This window comes from Asparagus officinalis, chromosome 2, assembly GCF_001876935.1.
Source record: "Asparagus officinalis chromosome 2, Aspof.V1, whole genome shotgun sequence".
Classification (NCBI taxonomy): Eukaryota; Viridiplantae; Streptophyta; class Magnoliopsida; order Asparagales; family Asparagaceae; genus Asparagus; species Asparagus officinalis.
Genome location: NC_033795.1, coordinates 30,952,434 through 30,970,522, shown reverse-complemented (window position 1 = coordinate 30,970,522; position 18,089 = coordinate 30,952,434). Strand labels below are relative to the sequence as shown.

General features: G+C 38.2%; 1 protein-coding gene across 1 annotated transcript; it reads left to right on the top strand.

Annotated features, from left to right (window-relative positions):
• LOC109831019 lies at positions 4,322–7,883 on the top strand. The gene is made up of 4 exons (XM_020398363.1): positions 4,322–6,945; positions 7,029–7,116; positions 7,209–7,539; positions 7,636–7,883. Exons 1-4 carry the CDS (start codon positions 4,322–4,324, stop codon positions 7,881–7,883), a joined length of 3,291 nt encoding a protein of 1,096 aa, XP_020253952.1.

Sequence of the window (18,089 nt, the reverse complement as noted above, 5' to 3'; positions counted from 1 at the left end):
ATTTCTTCTGTAGCACGGACTGGGAAGGAGCTTGAGTTGTCCCGATTGACTCAGGGGGACACGACAATTGCAGATTTTGAGAGCAGGTTCATGGAGTTGCTATATTTCACGGGTATGTGGCAGACAGGAGAGCGTCAGGCTCAGATGTTCTTAGCAGGGCTTCACCCTAATCTCCACTGGTACCTCGTCTCGAGGAGGTTCTATTCAGTTAGGGAGGTAGCTGAGGCCGCCACTTCACAGGAGATTGAGACTACCATGTTCCAGAAGGATAAGGAAGGTAAGGCCAAGGCAGGACAGAGCGGGGACAAGGGCAAGAACAAGAGATCTTTTTCTGGACCTCAGCAGCAGCATCAGGGCCCTTATAAAAAGGGACCCCAACAGGATCAGAGGGCACTTCAGCAGCGCAAGTTCCATGGATATTGTTATAACTATCGCAAGGTCGAGCATAAGGCATCGGAGTGCCGTAGCTCACCAGCAGAAGCCCAGCAGGGCAAGGGTCCGAACCAGCAGCAGCAGTGACAGCAGGGCAGAGGTCAGGACTAGCAAAATAGGCTTGAGGCATCACCATCAGCTCAGAGGACTGAGGGACGGATCCGAGCAGTTCAGAAGGTTCCTCAGGGGCAGATTGTCCCATATTCTCCAGCTCTAGTAGCAGAGCAGTCTTCAGCCATAGGCAGAGTATATACAGTAGTTCCCCATGATCATGGAGCTAGCGGAGCCGTAGTGGAGGGGACGGTCCTTGTGGATTCTTTCCCCGCCCATATTCTTTTCGATTTGGGAGCTTCACATTCTTTCATCTCTCATGCATTTATGACTAGACTCCAGCTCGTATCTCAGCCTCTAGACACCCTTTTATCAGTTTCCACCCCTTTAGGTGAGGTATCGCTTCTGGAGAACGTTTGTAGGAGGTGTACCGTCAGTTTAGACGAGTCAGAGTTCATAGTTGATTTGATAGTGTTGCATATGTTCGAGTTCGATGTCATCCTTGGTATGGATTGGTTGTCTTCCTACCATATTAGTATTGACTGCTTTGCGAAGATAGTCAAGTTGCGGGCATTCGACGAGTTCGAGATGATAGTAGCCATCTTTCAGGGCAACCGTTTTACAGAGTCATTTCTGGCGTACATCGAGGAGGTGATGCGACGGGATCAGAGTGTTGATTTATTAGAGACTAGAGTTGTCTCAGAGTATCAGGATATCTTTCAGGACATACCTGGATTACCTCCTGTGAGAGAGGTTGAGTTCTGTATTGAGTTGCAGCCAGACACAGCCCCGATATCCCGCGCACCCTATCGCATGGCACCAGCTGAGATGAGGGAACTTTAGACCCAGTTGGATGAGTTATTAACTCAGGGTTTTATTCGTCGGAGTCATTCTCCGTGGGGCGCACCAGTCCTCTTCGTGAAGAAGAAGGACGGTAGTATGAGATTGTGCATAGATTATAGAGAGTTGAACAAAGTCACTATCCGGAATAGGTACCCATTACCTAGGATTGATGACTTGTTCGACCAGTTGCAGGGAGCGCAGTATTTCTCAAAGATTGATCTTCGTTCGGGCTATCATCAGTTACGGGTTCGGGAGATAGATGTTCCCAAGATCGGTTTTCTTACTCGATATGGATTTTTCGAGTTTTTGGTCATGCCATTTGGGTTGACCAATGCACCAGCGATATTCATGGACGTGATGAACCGGGTTTTTCATCCCTTCTTAGATCAGTTTGTGATCGTTTTTATCGATGATATTCTCATTTACTCGAGATCGGAGGCAGAACACGAGGAGCATCTACGGATAACTTTGAGGACTCTACAGGAGCATCAGTTATATGCTAAGTTCAGCAAATGTGAATTTTGGCTTTCAGAAGTCAGATTTCTCGGCCACATCATCAGTAGAGAGGGCATAGCAGTTGATCCAGCTAAGGTTACAGCAGTTCTTGATTGGGAGCCGCCGAAGATAGTGACCGAGATTCGCAGCTTTTTGGGTTTAGCTGGCTACTACAGGAAGTTCATTCAGGACTTCTCGAAGATTTCGACGCCGCTTACGTGCCTTACGAAGAAGGGTGTACAGTTTATTTGGAGCATGGAGTGCCAGAAGACCTTTGATATTTTGAAGGCTAAGTTGACCACGGCGCCAGTTTTGACCATTCCGAGCAGTGATAGGACCTTCGTCGTGTATACCGACACATCGTTGGTAGGCTTAGGAGGCGTATTGATACAGACTCAAAGGGTAGTAGCCTATATCTCACGATAGTTGAGGGTGCATGAGCAGAACTATCCCACTCATGACTTGGAGTTGGCAGCAGTGGTATTTGCACTGAAGTCATGGAGGCACTACCTATATGGAGTGCAGTTTGAGTTATTCACAGACCATCAGAGTCTGAAGTATCTATTTTCTCAGAAGGAACTCAACCAGAGACAGAGGAGATGGGTTGAGTTTATTAAGGACTACGAGTTTGCGATCCAGTATCATCCGGGGAAGGTGAATGTCGTGGCAGATGCTTTAAGTAGGAAACGTCGACACCAGGTTTTGGCTTTGAGGTGTTCATTATATCGGGATCTTACCACTCTTAGCCAGTTTGATTTTAGAGCCAAAATTGGAGGACCCAGTGTATTTTTGGGAGCTGTGTCGGTGTAACCATCTTAGAGTGACAGAGTTGTTAGAGCTCAGTTAGGAGACTCTTGGATTCAAATCCGAAAGGAGGAGATTTCACTACAAGAAATACAATATTTAACGACCAAAATTAGTAAAGGGGTTAGTTGACCGTCGTTAATGTGCATATAATAACGACGGGTTTTTAAAGCCTTCGTCAAGTGATTACAAATATTATAGGAATGATGTGAGATGGGTAACGGTTTTCTAGTCCCTTCATTAATTTGTTCCTAATACCGTCGTTATTGGGTCTTATTAAAGACGAAGGGGTCCATTACTTTCATTAATCTTAAGTCCCTAATGATAATATGAATAGTAATTAAAATTAATATAAATAACCCGAAACCCAAATCATATTCTAACCGCAACTCTATTTTTATGTATTTTTCATAACTACTAATTTTTCATAACTACTAATTTTCATAACTACTAATTTTCATAACCCGAAACCCTAGATTAATTTTCATAACTACTAATATCATGTTTTATTAAATAGTAACGTCTGTGCCAACGCCGCCGCCCTGTGCCAACACGAATTGAATCTTCGTCTTCAAAATTCACCGCCGCCCTGTGCTAACGCCGCCCACCCCAGCGCCGCCTCTGCCTCAGCCCGCCCCAGTGCCCCCGCTGCTGACCCTCTCCGCCACTGTCGCCACCGTGAAAAGCCAGCGACTGGAACTTGTAGTTTTGTAAATTTACACTCAAGTCCCCTATAGTTTATCCTACTTTGCACTTTTGCCTTAAAATACCTTTTATTTAAAAGTACCCTATAGTTTTGTTTGATGTAATTTCACTTGTGAATGTGTGATGCACCATTAAACAACATCTGATTTATAGACACCTAGCTTGGGTTTATACATTAGCTGATTGATTCTTATTTGAACCTTTGTGGAGTTTGTGATTTCAAGAATGTGAAGATTTCCATGTTGAACTTTCTTTCGACTTTTTAACATTTGAACTATCATTACATCAACAATTGAAAGAAACTCATGTTTGAACTAATGATAGCACCTCCGAAAAGAAACAACTATGTCACTTGCTACAATAATCCTACTTGTCCCCAGAGACCTGTTTTTTCTACCGTAGTGAAACTTGTGTTGATTGCTTAGTATTGCCTAATTTAAAATCAGCACATGCATGTCCATTCTGTCTACCATTGTCTAGTGCAGGAATAATTAATATTTATTTGGTCATTAAACGAACCCTCTTTCTCTGGGCTGGCCGAAAGTTTGACCCTCAAAAATAAAGCCCACTTGAGATACGGGACCAAATGTAACAACCCTTGGCTGATTTCATGCCATATATATTTATCAATTTAATAAAAAATATGGTTTAGTTTCATAATATAAATTTTACTAATAATTATGCTTTACAAGTGGGAGTGTTGTGATTATTAATATGCGAGTATAATCCTACATCGGATAGGATAATAAAGATGAAAGTGAACCAATTAATCAATAAATAGTTTACTTATTATTCATTCAGCTATTCGATCATATTTGATTCGCTATCTCATTTGACAGTAAATGCATAGCTATTAGTTATTCAGTTCATAAACAAATTGAAATTAACTAAATGTGTTTTGGATTTGCTTGGTCATTAAATATTCGTTCAAATTGAGACATAAGCTAAGAGGTTGAAATATTTTTCAGGAAATTTTAGTACATTGCTTGAAATGGCGCCGAATAAAGATTGGATGGACCTAGTAGATGATGATAGACTTGATCCAAAATATAAAGAAGGGGTTGATCAGTTTTTAGACTATGCATATGAGAAGCTGTTGGATAGTTTTAATGAAAAGGATGAAGACTTTGAAATTCGATGTCCATGTGTTAAATGCAGCAATGTGAAGTCTGGTAATCGTGAGTCGGTAAAGACCCACTTGATTGTTCATGGAATTATTAAAAACTACAGATTTTGGTGTCATCACGGCGAAAGACAGGGTGAGTCCATTTCGGAGTTTGATGAAGAACAAGAAGAAATGATAGAAGAAAGCCAGAGTGACGATGAAATGCAAGAAATGATTGGAGATTTATTTCATAATTCAACTGGCGTTGTTGCACCTGATGCCACGTCGAGTCAGGATATTCTTGAGCAGGAACCAGATGGACATGCAAAACAATTCTACAGTCTTTTAGGTGACTCCGAGAAACCTTTGTATGAAGGCTCTAAATGTTCAAAGTTATCTGCTTTAGTGAAACTACTTCACATAAAGAGCCTAAATAGGTGGAGTAATAAATCATTCTCAATGTTGCTCCAGTTTTTGAATGAGGAGCTATTGCCAGGGGAATCAACACTGCCTAATTCGTATGACGAGGCCAAAAAGTTGATTCGAGACCTTGGCCTATCATATGAAAAAATTGATTCGTGTCCATTCTCTTGCATGCTGTTTTGGAAAAATGAAGAAGGTCTTGATACGTGTCAGAGATGTGGTGCTTCTAGATGGAAACTTGATAAACATGGAAAAGAGATCAAGCGAAAGGCAAATGGTAAAAAAATACCACAAAAGACATTGCGATATTTTCCTCTTAAGCCACGATTGCAAAGGCTTTACATGTCTTCGAAGACAGCTTCTGATATGAGATGGCACCATGAAAGACAAGTTGAGGACGGAGTGATGAGGCATCCAGCTGACTCTAAGGCTTGGAAAAACTTTAATGAGCTACATGAAAGCTTTGCCGAAGAGCCCCGAAATGTTAGGCTCGGTCTTGCAAGTGATGGTTTCCAACCTTTCACAAATTCAAAAGTTTCTTATAGCATATGGCCCGTTTTACTTGTACCATATAACTTACCACCATGGATGTGCATGAAGCAATCTAATTTTATTTTATCTATGCTCATTCCTGGTCCAACTGGTCCTGGAGATGCTATTGACACCTACTTACAACCATTGATAGAAGAACTAAAGGAGTTGTGGGCCTCAGGCGTTCGAACATATGATGTATCTCTGAGACAGAATTGTATTTTACGTGCAGCACTAATTTGGACTATTAATGATTTTCCTACTTATGCAAATTTATCTGGATGGAGCACTAAGGGGAAATTAGCATGTCCTTGTTGTAATAAGCACACTCACTTTATCAGGTTAAAATATGGAGGCAAGCAGAGCTATATGGGGCATCGTCGCTATCTTGATGAAAATCACAGCTGGAGAAAGGATAAGAAATCATTTGATGGCACTAGGGAGAGAGGGTATGCAGCGCCGAAGCTGACCGGAGATGACATCCTTAAGCAGGTGGAAGATCTTATAGGGATCACCTTGACCAATCATCCAGAGAAGAAAATTAAAATATCACACGAAAGACGGGGAGATAATTGGAATAAAAAAAGTATTTTTTTTGATTTGCCATATTGGAGAACTCTCTTATTGCGACATAATTTAGATGTCATGCATATTGAGAAGAATATTTGTGATAGTCTGCTGGGAACAATCATGAACATTAAAGGAAAGACAAAGGATAATATCAAAGCCCGTCTCGATTTACAAGCAATGAGTTTAAAACCGGAGTTACATCCAATCCAGAGAGGAGATAAACTTGTGATGCCAGCAGCTTGTTATACTTTATCCCAAGAAGAGCAAAGCAAATTTTGTCGATTTCTAAAGGAGTTAAAAGTTCCAGATGGATTTTCATCCAATATTTCTCAATGTGTAAATCTTAAAGAGCGTAAGATTTTGGGGTTAAAGAGTCATGACTGTCACGTTCTTTTGCAGCGTTTGATTCCTGTATCGATTCGTGGCCTTCTTCATGCAAAAGTGTGTGAAGCAATTATTGAACTTTCCATATTCTTCACTATATTATGTGCCAAGACATTAAGGGTGGATGAACTTAAGCAAATTGATGAGCAGATTCCACTTACGTTATGTAAGCTTGAGAAGATTTTTCCACCTTCAATTTTTGATGTTATGCTGCATTTAGTAGTTCATTTAGCATCTGAAGCCATACTTGGAGGGCCTGTTCGATTTCGATGGATGTACCCAGTGGAGCGTCAGCTTTATACTTATAAGTCATATATCAGAAATAGGGCACGTCCAGAAGGGTCAATTACTGAAGGATATATAGCAGATGAATGCATGACTTTTTGCTCAAGATATCTAAAAGGCTTTGAGACAAAGTTTGATCGCCTTGAAAGAAATTATGAAGATGACAATAGAGAATGTAATGAAGCACAACTATCTATTTTCAGACATAGTGGGCGGGCATTGGGTGCTGCCACCACCCGCTACCTTGATGAACGTGAGTGGTTGCAAGCTCATATTTATGTTCTAAAGAACTGTGATGAAGTGCAACCACACATTGAGTAAGTCACTAAAGTTTAAGATTCTACTAATAAATTTACTATAGTTAGTCAACGTTAATCATATTTATGATATTTTAATGTAGGGACTACAATGAATTCGTGAGAGAACCCACAAATCACTATGATGATAAAGATTGGGATAAGAACTTTATCGAGTGGTTCCAAGCTCTAGTACGTATATATCTTGCCTTATTTTTTAAATATCTTGATTGGTTCATTTTATTACATGTTCCATGACTTGATCATATTTTGGTTTTGTTTAGGTTTATCAGAGTTATCGAGAAGATGATGACTTACTTTCACTATCTCGTGGTCCAAGTAAGATTGTTAAATGTTTTACTGGATTTGTCATAAATGGACATCGATTTCATACAGAAAGTCGAGATAATTGTTTGTCAACTCAAAGTAGTGGGGTTGCAGTTGTTGGTGATGCTGGTGATGGTGGAGATATAGATTATTATGGTGCTTTGGTTGAAGTTGTCGAATTAGAGTATCCTGGTAGAAGAAAGGTTGTTCTATTTCGTTGTAAATGGTGGGATGTGCACGGCAAAGGAAAAGGGACCGCTTTGAAAGAAGACAAATATGGATTTATCAGTATTAACTGCCGACACTTGCTAAAGACGAATGACCACTTTATACTTGCTGGCCAAGCATCATAAGTTTTTTATGTTGAGGATATTGCCAATGAAGGTTGGCATGTAGTTCTTAAAGCACAACCCCGTGATTCCTATGATATACCACCAGATACAGATGATTGTGAGATAACAGACGATGGAGTTGAAGCTTATTTGCAAGATGAATTATTTGATGCTCAGGCTATTGCATCAACATCATTGGAAGATGATTATATCAATTTGAGAAGGAGTGATATTGATCCAATTATTGTAAATTCGGTCTCAACTTCAAAAAAGAGGAAAAAGACTCAAGCAGAGAATTAGAACGCTTTAATTAAAGAATAGAACACAAATGATATTGTGTTATTGAGATAAATTTTAAGTTGTATCTTCACTATAACTATTCCTTTTTTAGACATATGATGTTCTTTTCTTCATATTTTGGATGTGGCTTTGACATTGCAGCAAGTGCTTCTACATTAGTGTATTATGTATTTATTATTATGCTTGTCCTTAGGGATTTCTTTTTCTTTTATTCATTTCTCTTTTGACATTTATTTTATACATAGTGTATGATACTTAAATTCCTATTCATACCAGCAAAATAAAAACTCAAGAAGTCACTTCCAAAAGCAAAAGAGCACAATTTCTAGCACCCAGGTCATTAATTAGGAAGCAACTTCAAGCACTTGCAGAAAATTCATTAAGAAGGGAACAACTCTGTACTTGTCATGACAAGAACTTGAATATTCAAAATCCAATACAAGATCAAAATATGGGTACAAATTTTAGTGCTGATTTAGAAAACTTTGAAGAGGAGAATTTTGCACAAAATCGCAGGAGAAGTGTAAATACTAACAATGAAGAGAATGATGATTCTGTAGGTTGATGAGACTTAAAATTTATTATTATTTATTTTTTATCTTTCAATTTATTTTTTATGATTGGATTAATAATTGCTCAATTTTTTGCAGAATCAAATAATCATCGAGTGCAAAGTGATGATGTAATACTAAATGAATCTCAACAAGAAGGTATATTCTTTGTTAATTACAAGAAGTAATATTTTTATCAATTTCTTTTTACCTATATCTTGTTTCTAACATATGATATGATGTATGCAGCTGATAATTCTCATAAGAAGAAAAATCCACCTCGTGGTAATAATAAGTGTCTAAAGTTGAATAATTTGTCACATGGGGAGAAAAAGATCATTACTTTTTATCAGAATAGAGCTATTGAGCCAGAATTTTTACGATATCTTAGAATTATTATTCGTGATAGAAATATTTGCCCAGTAGCTGTTGAGAATTGGGCTAAAATACCATAACAAAATAAAGATCATATGTGGGCATCCATTAAGGTACATTGAAAATTAATTTTTTGCAATTGGTTTTTAATTCTTATAAATTAAATTTTGATTCAAATTTGATATAGGATAAATTTGATGCTGAGGGGCAGCAAACCCTTTAGACAAATTGCGTGGGAATTGGTATACATTCAAAACTAATTTCTTATTTATTTATAACTACTTTGTTTTTTAGTTTGATGTTGTACTCATTTTTATTTAATATTTGAATAAGGGTGGCAAGTCAGGAAATCCACCTGATGTGGCAAAAATGTTTCATGAAACTCGAAAGAAAGCTAATGAAACACTAGAAAATGGGGATCAAGATAAATATGTAAGTAGAATATGTGTTTAAGTTTGATAATGATGTATTATATAGTGCTAACATATGGATTTAATTTTTATAGGATGAAATTGTTCAAGTGAAACAAGCAAACCCTTCACTTTCTGACATTGAGATAGTTGAGAAAATCTGGGGGAAGCAATCTCATGGTCACATCACTGTATTTGGTGGCGGGACTACTTTGAAAGATTTGAGAGGACCGCTCCCTAGTCGATCTGATCTGGAAGCACGGGTTATAGAAGAAAAGAGAAAGAACCAGATGCTTCAACAACGCTTAGATGAGCAGGAGCAACAACAACAAAGGATGTCTGAGTTGGAGTCACAAGTGAAAGCTATGCAAGAACTTTTTTTTAGGCAATCACCTTCATTGACTCCTCAAACTCGAGAACATGTGCAGGACTAGGTAATTATTTTTTGTAAAATCTCTTATATACTTTTATGATTGACTACTTGCACTAAAAAATGTGATTTTTTACTTAATAAGATAATATTTGCTTAATTGATATTTCTTAATTATGTGATTTTTTTTAAAAATTTTTAGGCTATCCATGCAAGATTAGGAGGGGGTAGCTCGAGTCTTATTTTGACGATGATTAGAGGTGTCAGAGATGTGTCTTCCCCAAACTTTTATTTTAATTTGTTTTAGATAGTTTCATGTATTTTCTTTGGAACAATTAGGATATTAACTCTTATTATTAGTATTGAATATTTGAGGATGGTGGAATTTTATTTATTGATGTTATTAATGAATGGAATTTTTATTTTACCTCTTATTCATTATTGGGTATTTTTAATATGTTTTTATTGTGAATCTTAGTGTCTGATTGAGAATAATATGATAGTTGCCTATGAATGGAAAATTTATTATTAATGTATATTAGAAATTTGTAGTTACAATGACGGTTTTATAAACCGTATTTTGTTCATCAACGAAGGGAAAGCACCGTCGTTGATGTGTTACTAATTACCCATTATGTGGACTTTTACGACGGTATCCAAGCGTCATTAATTAGTCTTCAACGACGGGAAAATATCCCCGTAACTAATGGTAACGACAGGAAAATATCCCGTCACTGATGGTAACGATGGGAAAATATCCCCGTTACTGATGGTAACGACGGTGATAATTACCATCGTAAATATTAATAACGGTAATATGTTTCGTCGTTATAGACTCTATAACGACGGGTAGTATATCCCTTCGTGACCCTTTAGCGAAGATGGCTTCAACGACGGGTGACGAAGGGATTTTTCCCCGTCGTTATCATACAATAACGAAGGTTTTCAGCTCTTTAACGAAGGGAAATCCCTTCGTTAAAGATGTAATTTCTTGTAGTGTTTCTAAAGATCCTAAGGTTGATTGGACCATTGGAGCGGATGGAGGTCTCCGGATGAAGGGTAGACTAGTTATGCCATCCAGTGCCGAACTAAAGAGAGAGTTATTTGATGAGGTACACCGTTCTAGGTACACAGTACATCCAGGGACCACTAAGATGTACAAGGACCTGAAGAGGCACTTTTGGTGGAGTGGTATGCGTAGGGAGATTGCAGAGTATGTGGCTAAGTGTTATACCTATCAGCAGATGAAGGCAGAGCATCAGAGACCGGCAGTGACACTTTAGCCTTTACCCATTCTAGAGTGGAAGTGGGCAGACATATCTATGGACTTTATTGTAGGGTTGCCGAAGTCGAAGAAGGGGAATGATTTAGTTTGGGTGATTGTGGACCGGTTGACGAAGTCGGCACATTTTATTCCAGTAAGGACCACTTATACCGTCGAGGCATATGCGAGGATATTCATCCGGGAGATAGTTCGACTTCATGGAGTTCCAGACACGATCGTATCGGATCGAGGTTCGGTGTTCACTTCGCACTTTTGGAGGAGTTTTCAGGACTCCTTTGGCAGCAGTCTATCATTCAGCAGTGTTTTCCACCCACAGACAGATGGTCAGACAGAGAGAGTAAATCAGGTGTTGGAAGACATGTTGTGAGCTTGTGTCATTGATTTCCAGGGCAGTTGGGAGGATCATATTCCACTGGTCGAGTTCGCTTATAACAATAGTTATCAAGCAACGATCGGTATGGCCCCGTATGAGGCATTGTACGGGAGACCTTATAGGTCACCGATATGTTGGGCCGAGCTGGAGGACAGCTTGATGCTTGGACCGGAGCTGATGAGGCAGACTACTAAGAAGATAGCCTTGATCAGAGAGAGAATTCTAGCAGCTCAGAGTCAGCAAAAGAGCTATGCCGATAAGAGACGAAGACTCTTGGAGTTTCAGGTTGGAGATTCAGTTATACTGAAGGTGTCGCCTATGAAAGGCGTGCAGCGATTCGGGCGACGGGGAAAGCTTGCACTGAGATATATTGGACCATTTCAGATTTTGGAGCGCGTTGGAGTTGTGTCATACAGACTAGATCTTCCAGCATCGATATCTAGTATACACAATGTATTTCATGTTTCTATGCTTAAGAAACACTTACATGATGAGGAGCAACAGAGAGTACTGGATGCACCAGAGGTAGAGCTTTAGGAGGATTTGAATACTATCGAGATTCCAGTTTGTATTCTTGTCAGGGAGGACAAGAGACTTAGAAATAAGGTAATCCCTTTGGTGAAAGTTCAGTGGAACCGAGAAGGCATTGAAGAGAATTCTTGGGAGCGCGATGAGGACATGCGTCGCGACTATCCATACCTTTTTGAACAGTTAAAATAATTTTTAGGATATGTATTTTATATTATATTTATATTTAACACTAGAATGAGAATACTTCCGCTTAATTCTTAATCTTTTGGAACACATGGTATATATATATGGGGGGTTCCTTGTTTGAATTTTTTACCTGATGTACTAGTTCCACTAGATTAGGGTTCGAATGGGAGTATTACCATTTTAGATCATTAGGTATAAATATTTCTATATGTTCATTTAGAAGTTCATGTTGCGATATGCGTATGATTTCCTAATTTCGAGGACGAAATTCTTTTAAGGGGGGGAAGAATGTAAAACCCCAAAATTTTTATAAGGAATATGTGTGAATTATTAGTAATAAATAGTTCCTTTGTGATAAATAATCATATATATATTAGATGAATGTGACTATCAGTGTTTGGGAACCCAACAAGTGTTTATATGTGAGAGAAATTGAGTGGTTTGAGCATGATGTGGTAAATCAATCTAGGCTGGCATTTTTTTCTGAGCAGTCGATCGTAGTGGACGCGGCGGTCGATCGCACATCAATCTCGCACTCAGGAAATCTTTTTTCTGTTGTGCGGTCGACCGCACTGGGCGTCGCGGTCGACCGCCCAACAGGCAGAGAGTTTTCTGGGTTCGGGTCTAAACGGGTAGGGTTAGTATATATGCTAATGAACCCAAGAGAGCTTTTTTTTTTCATCTGAAATAAGAAACCCTAGCCCCTCTCTTCCCCTCAAACCCTAGTTCTCACTTCTTGGTGATTTGGGAGGAGCTTTGAAGGGGTTTTCAGCGGATTTTTGGTGGATTCAGCGAGAGGGATCATCTTCCTTCAGATCTAGGGCTTTGTTCTCATCAGAGGCGAGTAACATCTCGCCCAACATCTTCCCTTTTTATGTTTCATGTTTTATTTTGGAGTCTAATCCGATTTTATTGAGCCAAAACCGTATTTTTTATAGATACAATAGATCCTTATGACATATGATATGAAAATCAAATGTTTCAGATTTTAAAAGCACACCAACGAACTGTATTAAAGAGATCTAGATCTGAAAATTGTTTTAAAAAGATTAAATTTCTGATTTTATTGAACAAACAATTTTTAAACCATGTTTATATATGTTTGGGATCTTGATGATAGATTTTAAATGTCTAAATTCGTTGTCTTCTGTTCTATGACTTTGTATAAATGTTAGATTTACATTAATAGAGAAATCATCGAGTTTGATTGTGATTTGAAGCCGACAGAAACCTTAACTGGGCTTCTGTCTGCTTCGCGGTCGACCGCGGTGGACGCGGCGGTCGACCGCTCTGAGATGTTTCCAGCAGAAAAGTTTTTGCTCTTTGAGTGGTCGACCGACATGACCTCAGCGATCGACCGCCGCTCAGTTTTGAGCCCAGTAAATCTCGGCTCTATGAGCGGTCGACCGGAGTGGTCTCTGCGGTCGACAGTCGCATAGTTTTGTGCATGTTGACTTTTTATTGACCTTTTCGCGTGTTCGAGAGATCACCTTGTTTATCTCCTACTAGTTTGTGATGTTAGTGATTTATCTACACATGGGGTTTGACTTTTGACACAAATTTAGACCCACACATCAAAACACGTGCAAGATTGGGATATATATATCTTTCCACATGTACTAGTGACAATTTTGCCTCTTTGTTCATAGTCCATGTGTTGGGCATACATTATTATTAATCCATGTGTTGGATACTTATCATCTCAGTCCATGTGTTGGACATGTATTTTATTCAGTCCATGTGTTGGACAAGCATTACCTTTAGTCTATGTGTTGGATATTTTTGCTAAACCTTGAGCATGTTTCACATTTGAGTTTTGAGCACGACATATTGATAAAGTTTGGACATGATAGCTACCTAGGCTGGGCATAACACTTATTGTAACTTTGCACCTTTGACATAACTGTGATTATTGGTAGAGATGAGATTGTTGTCTTTTCTTTATTGTTCATGTATTAGACTCTGGGCTTGGTACTTAGGGATTTTCAATTTGAGATACAAGGTATATACATGAGGGTTTCCTTGTTTAGATTATTTGTTGTCCCTCCCCCTTTCAGGTAACGAGCCAGGAGCCCGGAGAGTCGCAGGTTGATGGCGACACACCTTAATGTTCAGTTATCTATTCTAGCTATGCTTTATTGTGGAGCTCCACTGTAGTTTTTGTTAGACATTCGAGGACTATTTTGTAGGTGTTGTAAAGGTTGTATGCCTTATTTCTTTTACTCAGACATTTTATATTCGAGACTTGTTGAGAACTCCAGTTTAACTACTTCAGCCTTTGACTATGTATTTTTGTATGCTGGATGATGAGATATCTATGTGTTGTTATCGTTTCATCAGTTATCACCTGTATTATCTTTTACTTGCTTTTGTACCTACACCTGTTGTTGACTATACTAGAGAGATGTTAATTGTGGTGGTGAAACATGTTATTGCACGGTGTGGTGCATGACAGGTTTGACATTCTTGGTTTTACCTTGGACTGCAGCCTTATGTGAACCCAGGGGCGTCACATAGACCTCCATGATGTCACCTTGCAAAAAAAAAGAAGAACAATTGTCATATTAAATATAAAAAAATAAAAATTTCAAGTCATGTGCTTATTGAATATTGAGTCAAATAACATCCTAATGATGCTTTTATAAAGGTCTCGGTAATCTCTGAGTCATCGTCATCCACTATCTTAGCCACATCAAGAACATCATCCTTTGTAGTTTCAACTTGTGTAACTACAAAAAAAATAGAGAAAAACATATAATCATTAGATGCTCATTAACCAAAAATAAAAAGATAAATTTTGTACAAATTTATTTTTTACCTCCTTGTTTCACTTTAATCCAATCTTATGCGCATATCAATGCCTCCACCGTATCTGTTGTCATTCGTCTTCTATAACAACGAATTACACGTCCCCCGGTGCTAAACACGGACTCGGATGCTACAGTCGAGGTCGGAATGTCCAAAACATCTCTTGCTACTTTTGCTAGTATAGGACACTTCCCAAAGTTTGCTTTCCACCAACTCAATATATCAAAATTTCCCATTTTTTCATCATCCCATGTGGTAATAATGCCCTCCTCCATATATAAATCTAAATCCGTTTTCGTAGGCTCTTTATCAATTGTTTCAACAAATTATGCAAATCTTGATTTCCTTTTATCACCAACTCTTTCCACTTCTTTTATTTGAGAGCTTGAAACATTTTCGACATTTTTAGATTCCTCTTTGTCCCTCAATGCATATTCTTCATGCATCTTCTTAATGACAACTAAAATATCATTTGTAAACTTTTCACCATTCACACCATAAATCAAGCCAAAGAAATATTTGATTACAATCATTTTGTATCTTGGATCAAGAAAAGTAGTAACCGCAAAAATCTTATTGCACATATCCCAATATTTATCAAATTTTACTTTTATTACAAAAGTCATAGCCACAATTGTATCATCATCACTTTTTAACCACTCTATAAGAAGCAAATGAATTTCACAAAATTCTTCAAACAAAAGATTGCAAGTAGGATAAATAGTGCCGGAGAGGAGATTTGTTGCATCATAAAAATGTTTTAAACATTTACTCAATGTTTCAACATGATTCCATTCTTCCTCCGATGGACAATGAAGATATTTATCATCTCTTAGCTCAAATCTATTAAAAGCCACTTTATACTTTAAAGCAATCATCAACATTAGATAAGTAGAATTCTATCGGGTGCAACAATCTAGAACAAGACATTTTTCCTTTTCCACATTAGCTTGTTTAACAACATGATAAAAATTCTCCTCCATTTTTGATGAACATGTAACATACTTAACACTAAGCCTTACTTTTTCAATAGCTTTAGTGATAACTTTTAAACCCTCTTGAACAATAAGATTAATTATATGTGCTTCACATCTTACATGAAAAAAGACTCCACCACAAGGTAGCCACTTTTTAAGACGTTCTTTTTCCAATTTCACGACAACATCATTAGCTTTATCATTATCCACCGTAATCGACAATATCTTATTATCAATTTTCCACTCAAGCAAACATGAAATTAATATATTGCAAATGTCTTTCCCCATAGAACTATGAACTTTGATAAATCCAATGATCCGTTTTTGTAGTTTTCACGATTCATCAACAAAGTGAGCGGTGATACACAAATAAGACAAATTTTGTGACGATGATGTCCATTTATCCATTGTTAAACTTATTCTTATAGAAGATTTCACAAACAAGTCCAATAGAGATTTTTTATAATCTTCATAAATCTTTATACACAACTTTGTGATATGTGTACGTTTTGAAACCTTGTGATTTGGACGGAGAGAATGCACATACTTGAGGAAAAACTCATGTGTTACAATGTTAAATGGATATTCGTGCACGATTATTACCTTTGCAAGCCAATTTTGACTCTTCTTATTATCAAATTGAAAATTACTAAGTGAACAAGTCCCATCTTCATTTTTCATAGTAGCTTGAACCAATTGTTTACGAATATTAGGTCTTTTCTTTTTAGGACATCTCATAATGTGATTTTTAAGATGGGAAGTGTCCCTGATACTACATCCATCAGCTTCAAATGAGCAATGTTTGCATTTGGCTCTAATGATTTTGGTGACAACCTCTTTCCCATCAACTATTTTCTTTTCTACTTTATCTATTTTATCAAAATCTTTCCACACTTCAGAATAACATCTTCTTTTCTTTTCAGGGTTTTTCATCAATTTTACTTGAAGATTCCCCAACCACGGGTTCAATAGTAGGTTCAACATTAGGCTTAACAGTTTGTTCTTCGTTAGACGCTTGAATCGAAGGATTAGACATGATTTCTATTCAATTAAATTAAAAAAAAGCTTAATCAAAAATCTTATACACATATGAAAGAAGATATTGTCAATGAATTTAAAGCAGAGTTTCGATTCGACCTTATGCAGAAGACGACGGATCCGACAAAGACGAAGTGGGCGAGAGCCGACGGCCTGAGGATAACAGATCATTCAGTAACAGATCATTAAAATCCAATTTAACTAAGTTCATTCAGTAACTAAGTTCATTAAAATATACCAGATCATTCAGTAACAGATCATTCAGTAACTAAGTTCATTAAAAGAGATTTGTTAAGAAAATTATTGAGTGGGTATTAACTAAAACAAAAATAAGCACTCAGCAGCAAAAAACCCACTAGAAATTTACAGGAAAAGTGCATGAAAATGGCAAATAAGAGCATAAAGAAACGAGTTTTTGACCAACCTTCGTTGACTCTTCGTTGGCGACTCTTCGCCGACGACTATTTGCTGGCGAGTGGCGACTCTTCGCCGACGACTCTTCGCTGGCGAGTGGCGACCCTTCGCTGGTGAGAAGGTAGAGGAGAAGATTAAGCACGACTGTGAGATCGCCGGAAAATCCCGCCGCCGTCGCTGGAGAATCGTGGAGGTGTGGAGCACTAGATCGAGATTCGAGAGTGGAGGCGGCCTGAGGGCTGAGGGTGAGGGCCTAGGGTTTTTTCTTTTTAGTTTTGGTTTTGGGTTAGCGGGTTTGTAACTATAAGATTGGGACCCGATTACCCGAATTACTATTACATTGCGGATACTCGTATCCGCAACCCTCATATCCGTTACCAAATCCGTATCCGAAAAAAAATCCGAAACCATATCCGTATCCGTTACCGTATCCGCCCGGTTTTAAAATTAGCCTAGCATATCCGCATCCGTTCGGATATGGATACGGATCGGTTCGGATATATCCGAACCGTTTGGCCCCCCTAGGACCTGGTCACATAAAGTTAATATTTTTGGGACATTGACATAATTTTTCCAAAAATATATCATGATTTTCTTCGTAAAACCTATTGAACACGCCCCAAACCAGCTAACTATCCACAGTTTTGAATAGAATATGCAATCAAATCACAAAAATAATTGTTATAATTAGTCATCCTCCACGAATAGAAACCAAAAGATTAGTCTTTCGTACCTAATCAATATTCAAATGGTCAACAAAATAAATAAAATGTTTAGTAAAATCCTCATGCAACGACCCACCACGTACAGCTGACCTGTCAACGACTTCAACGGCGAGCATCTCCCGACAGCATATTCCCTTTCCAATCTCTATTAAACCGTCTCCTC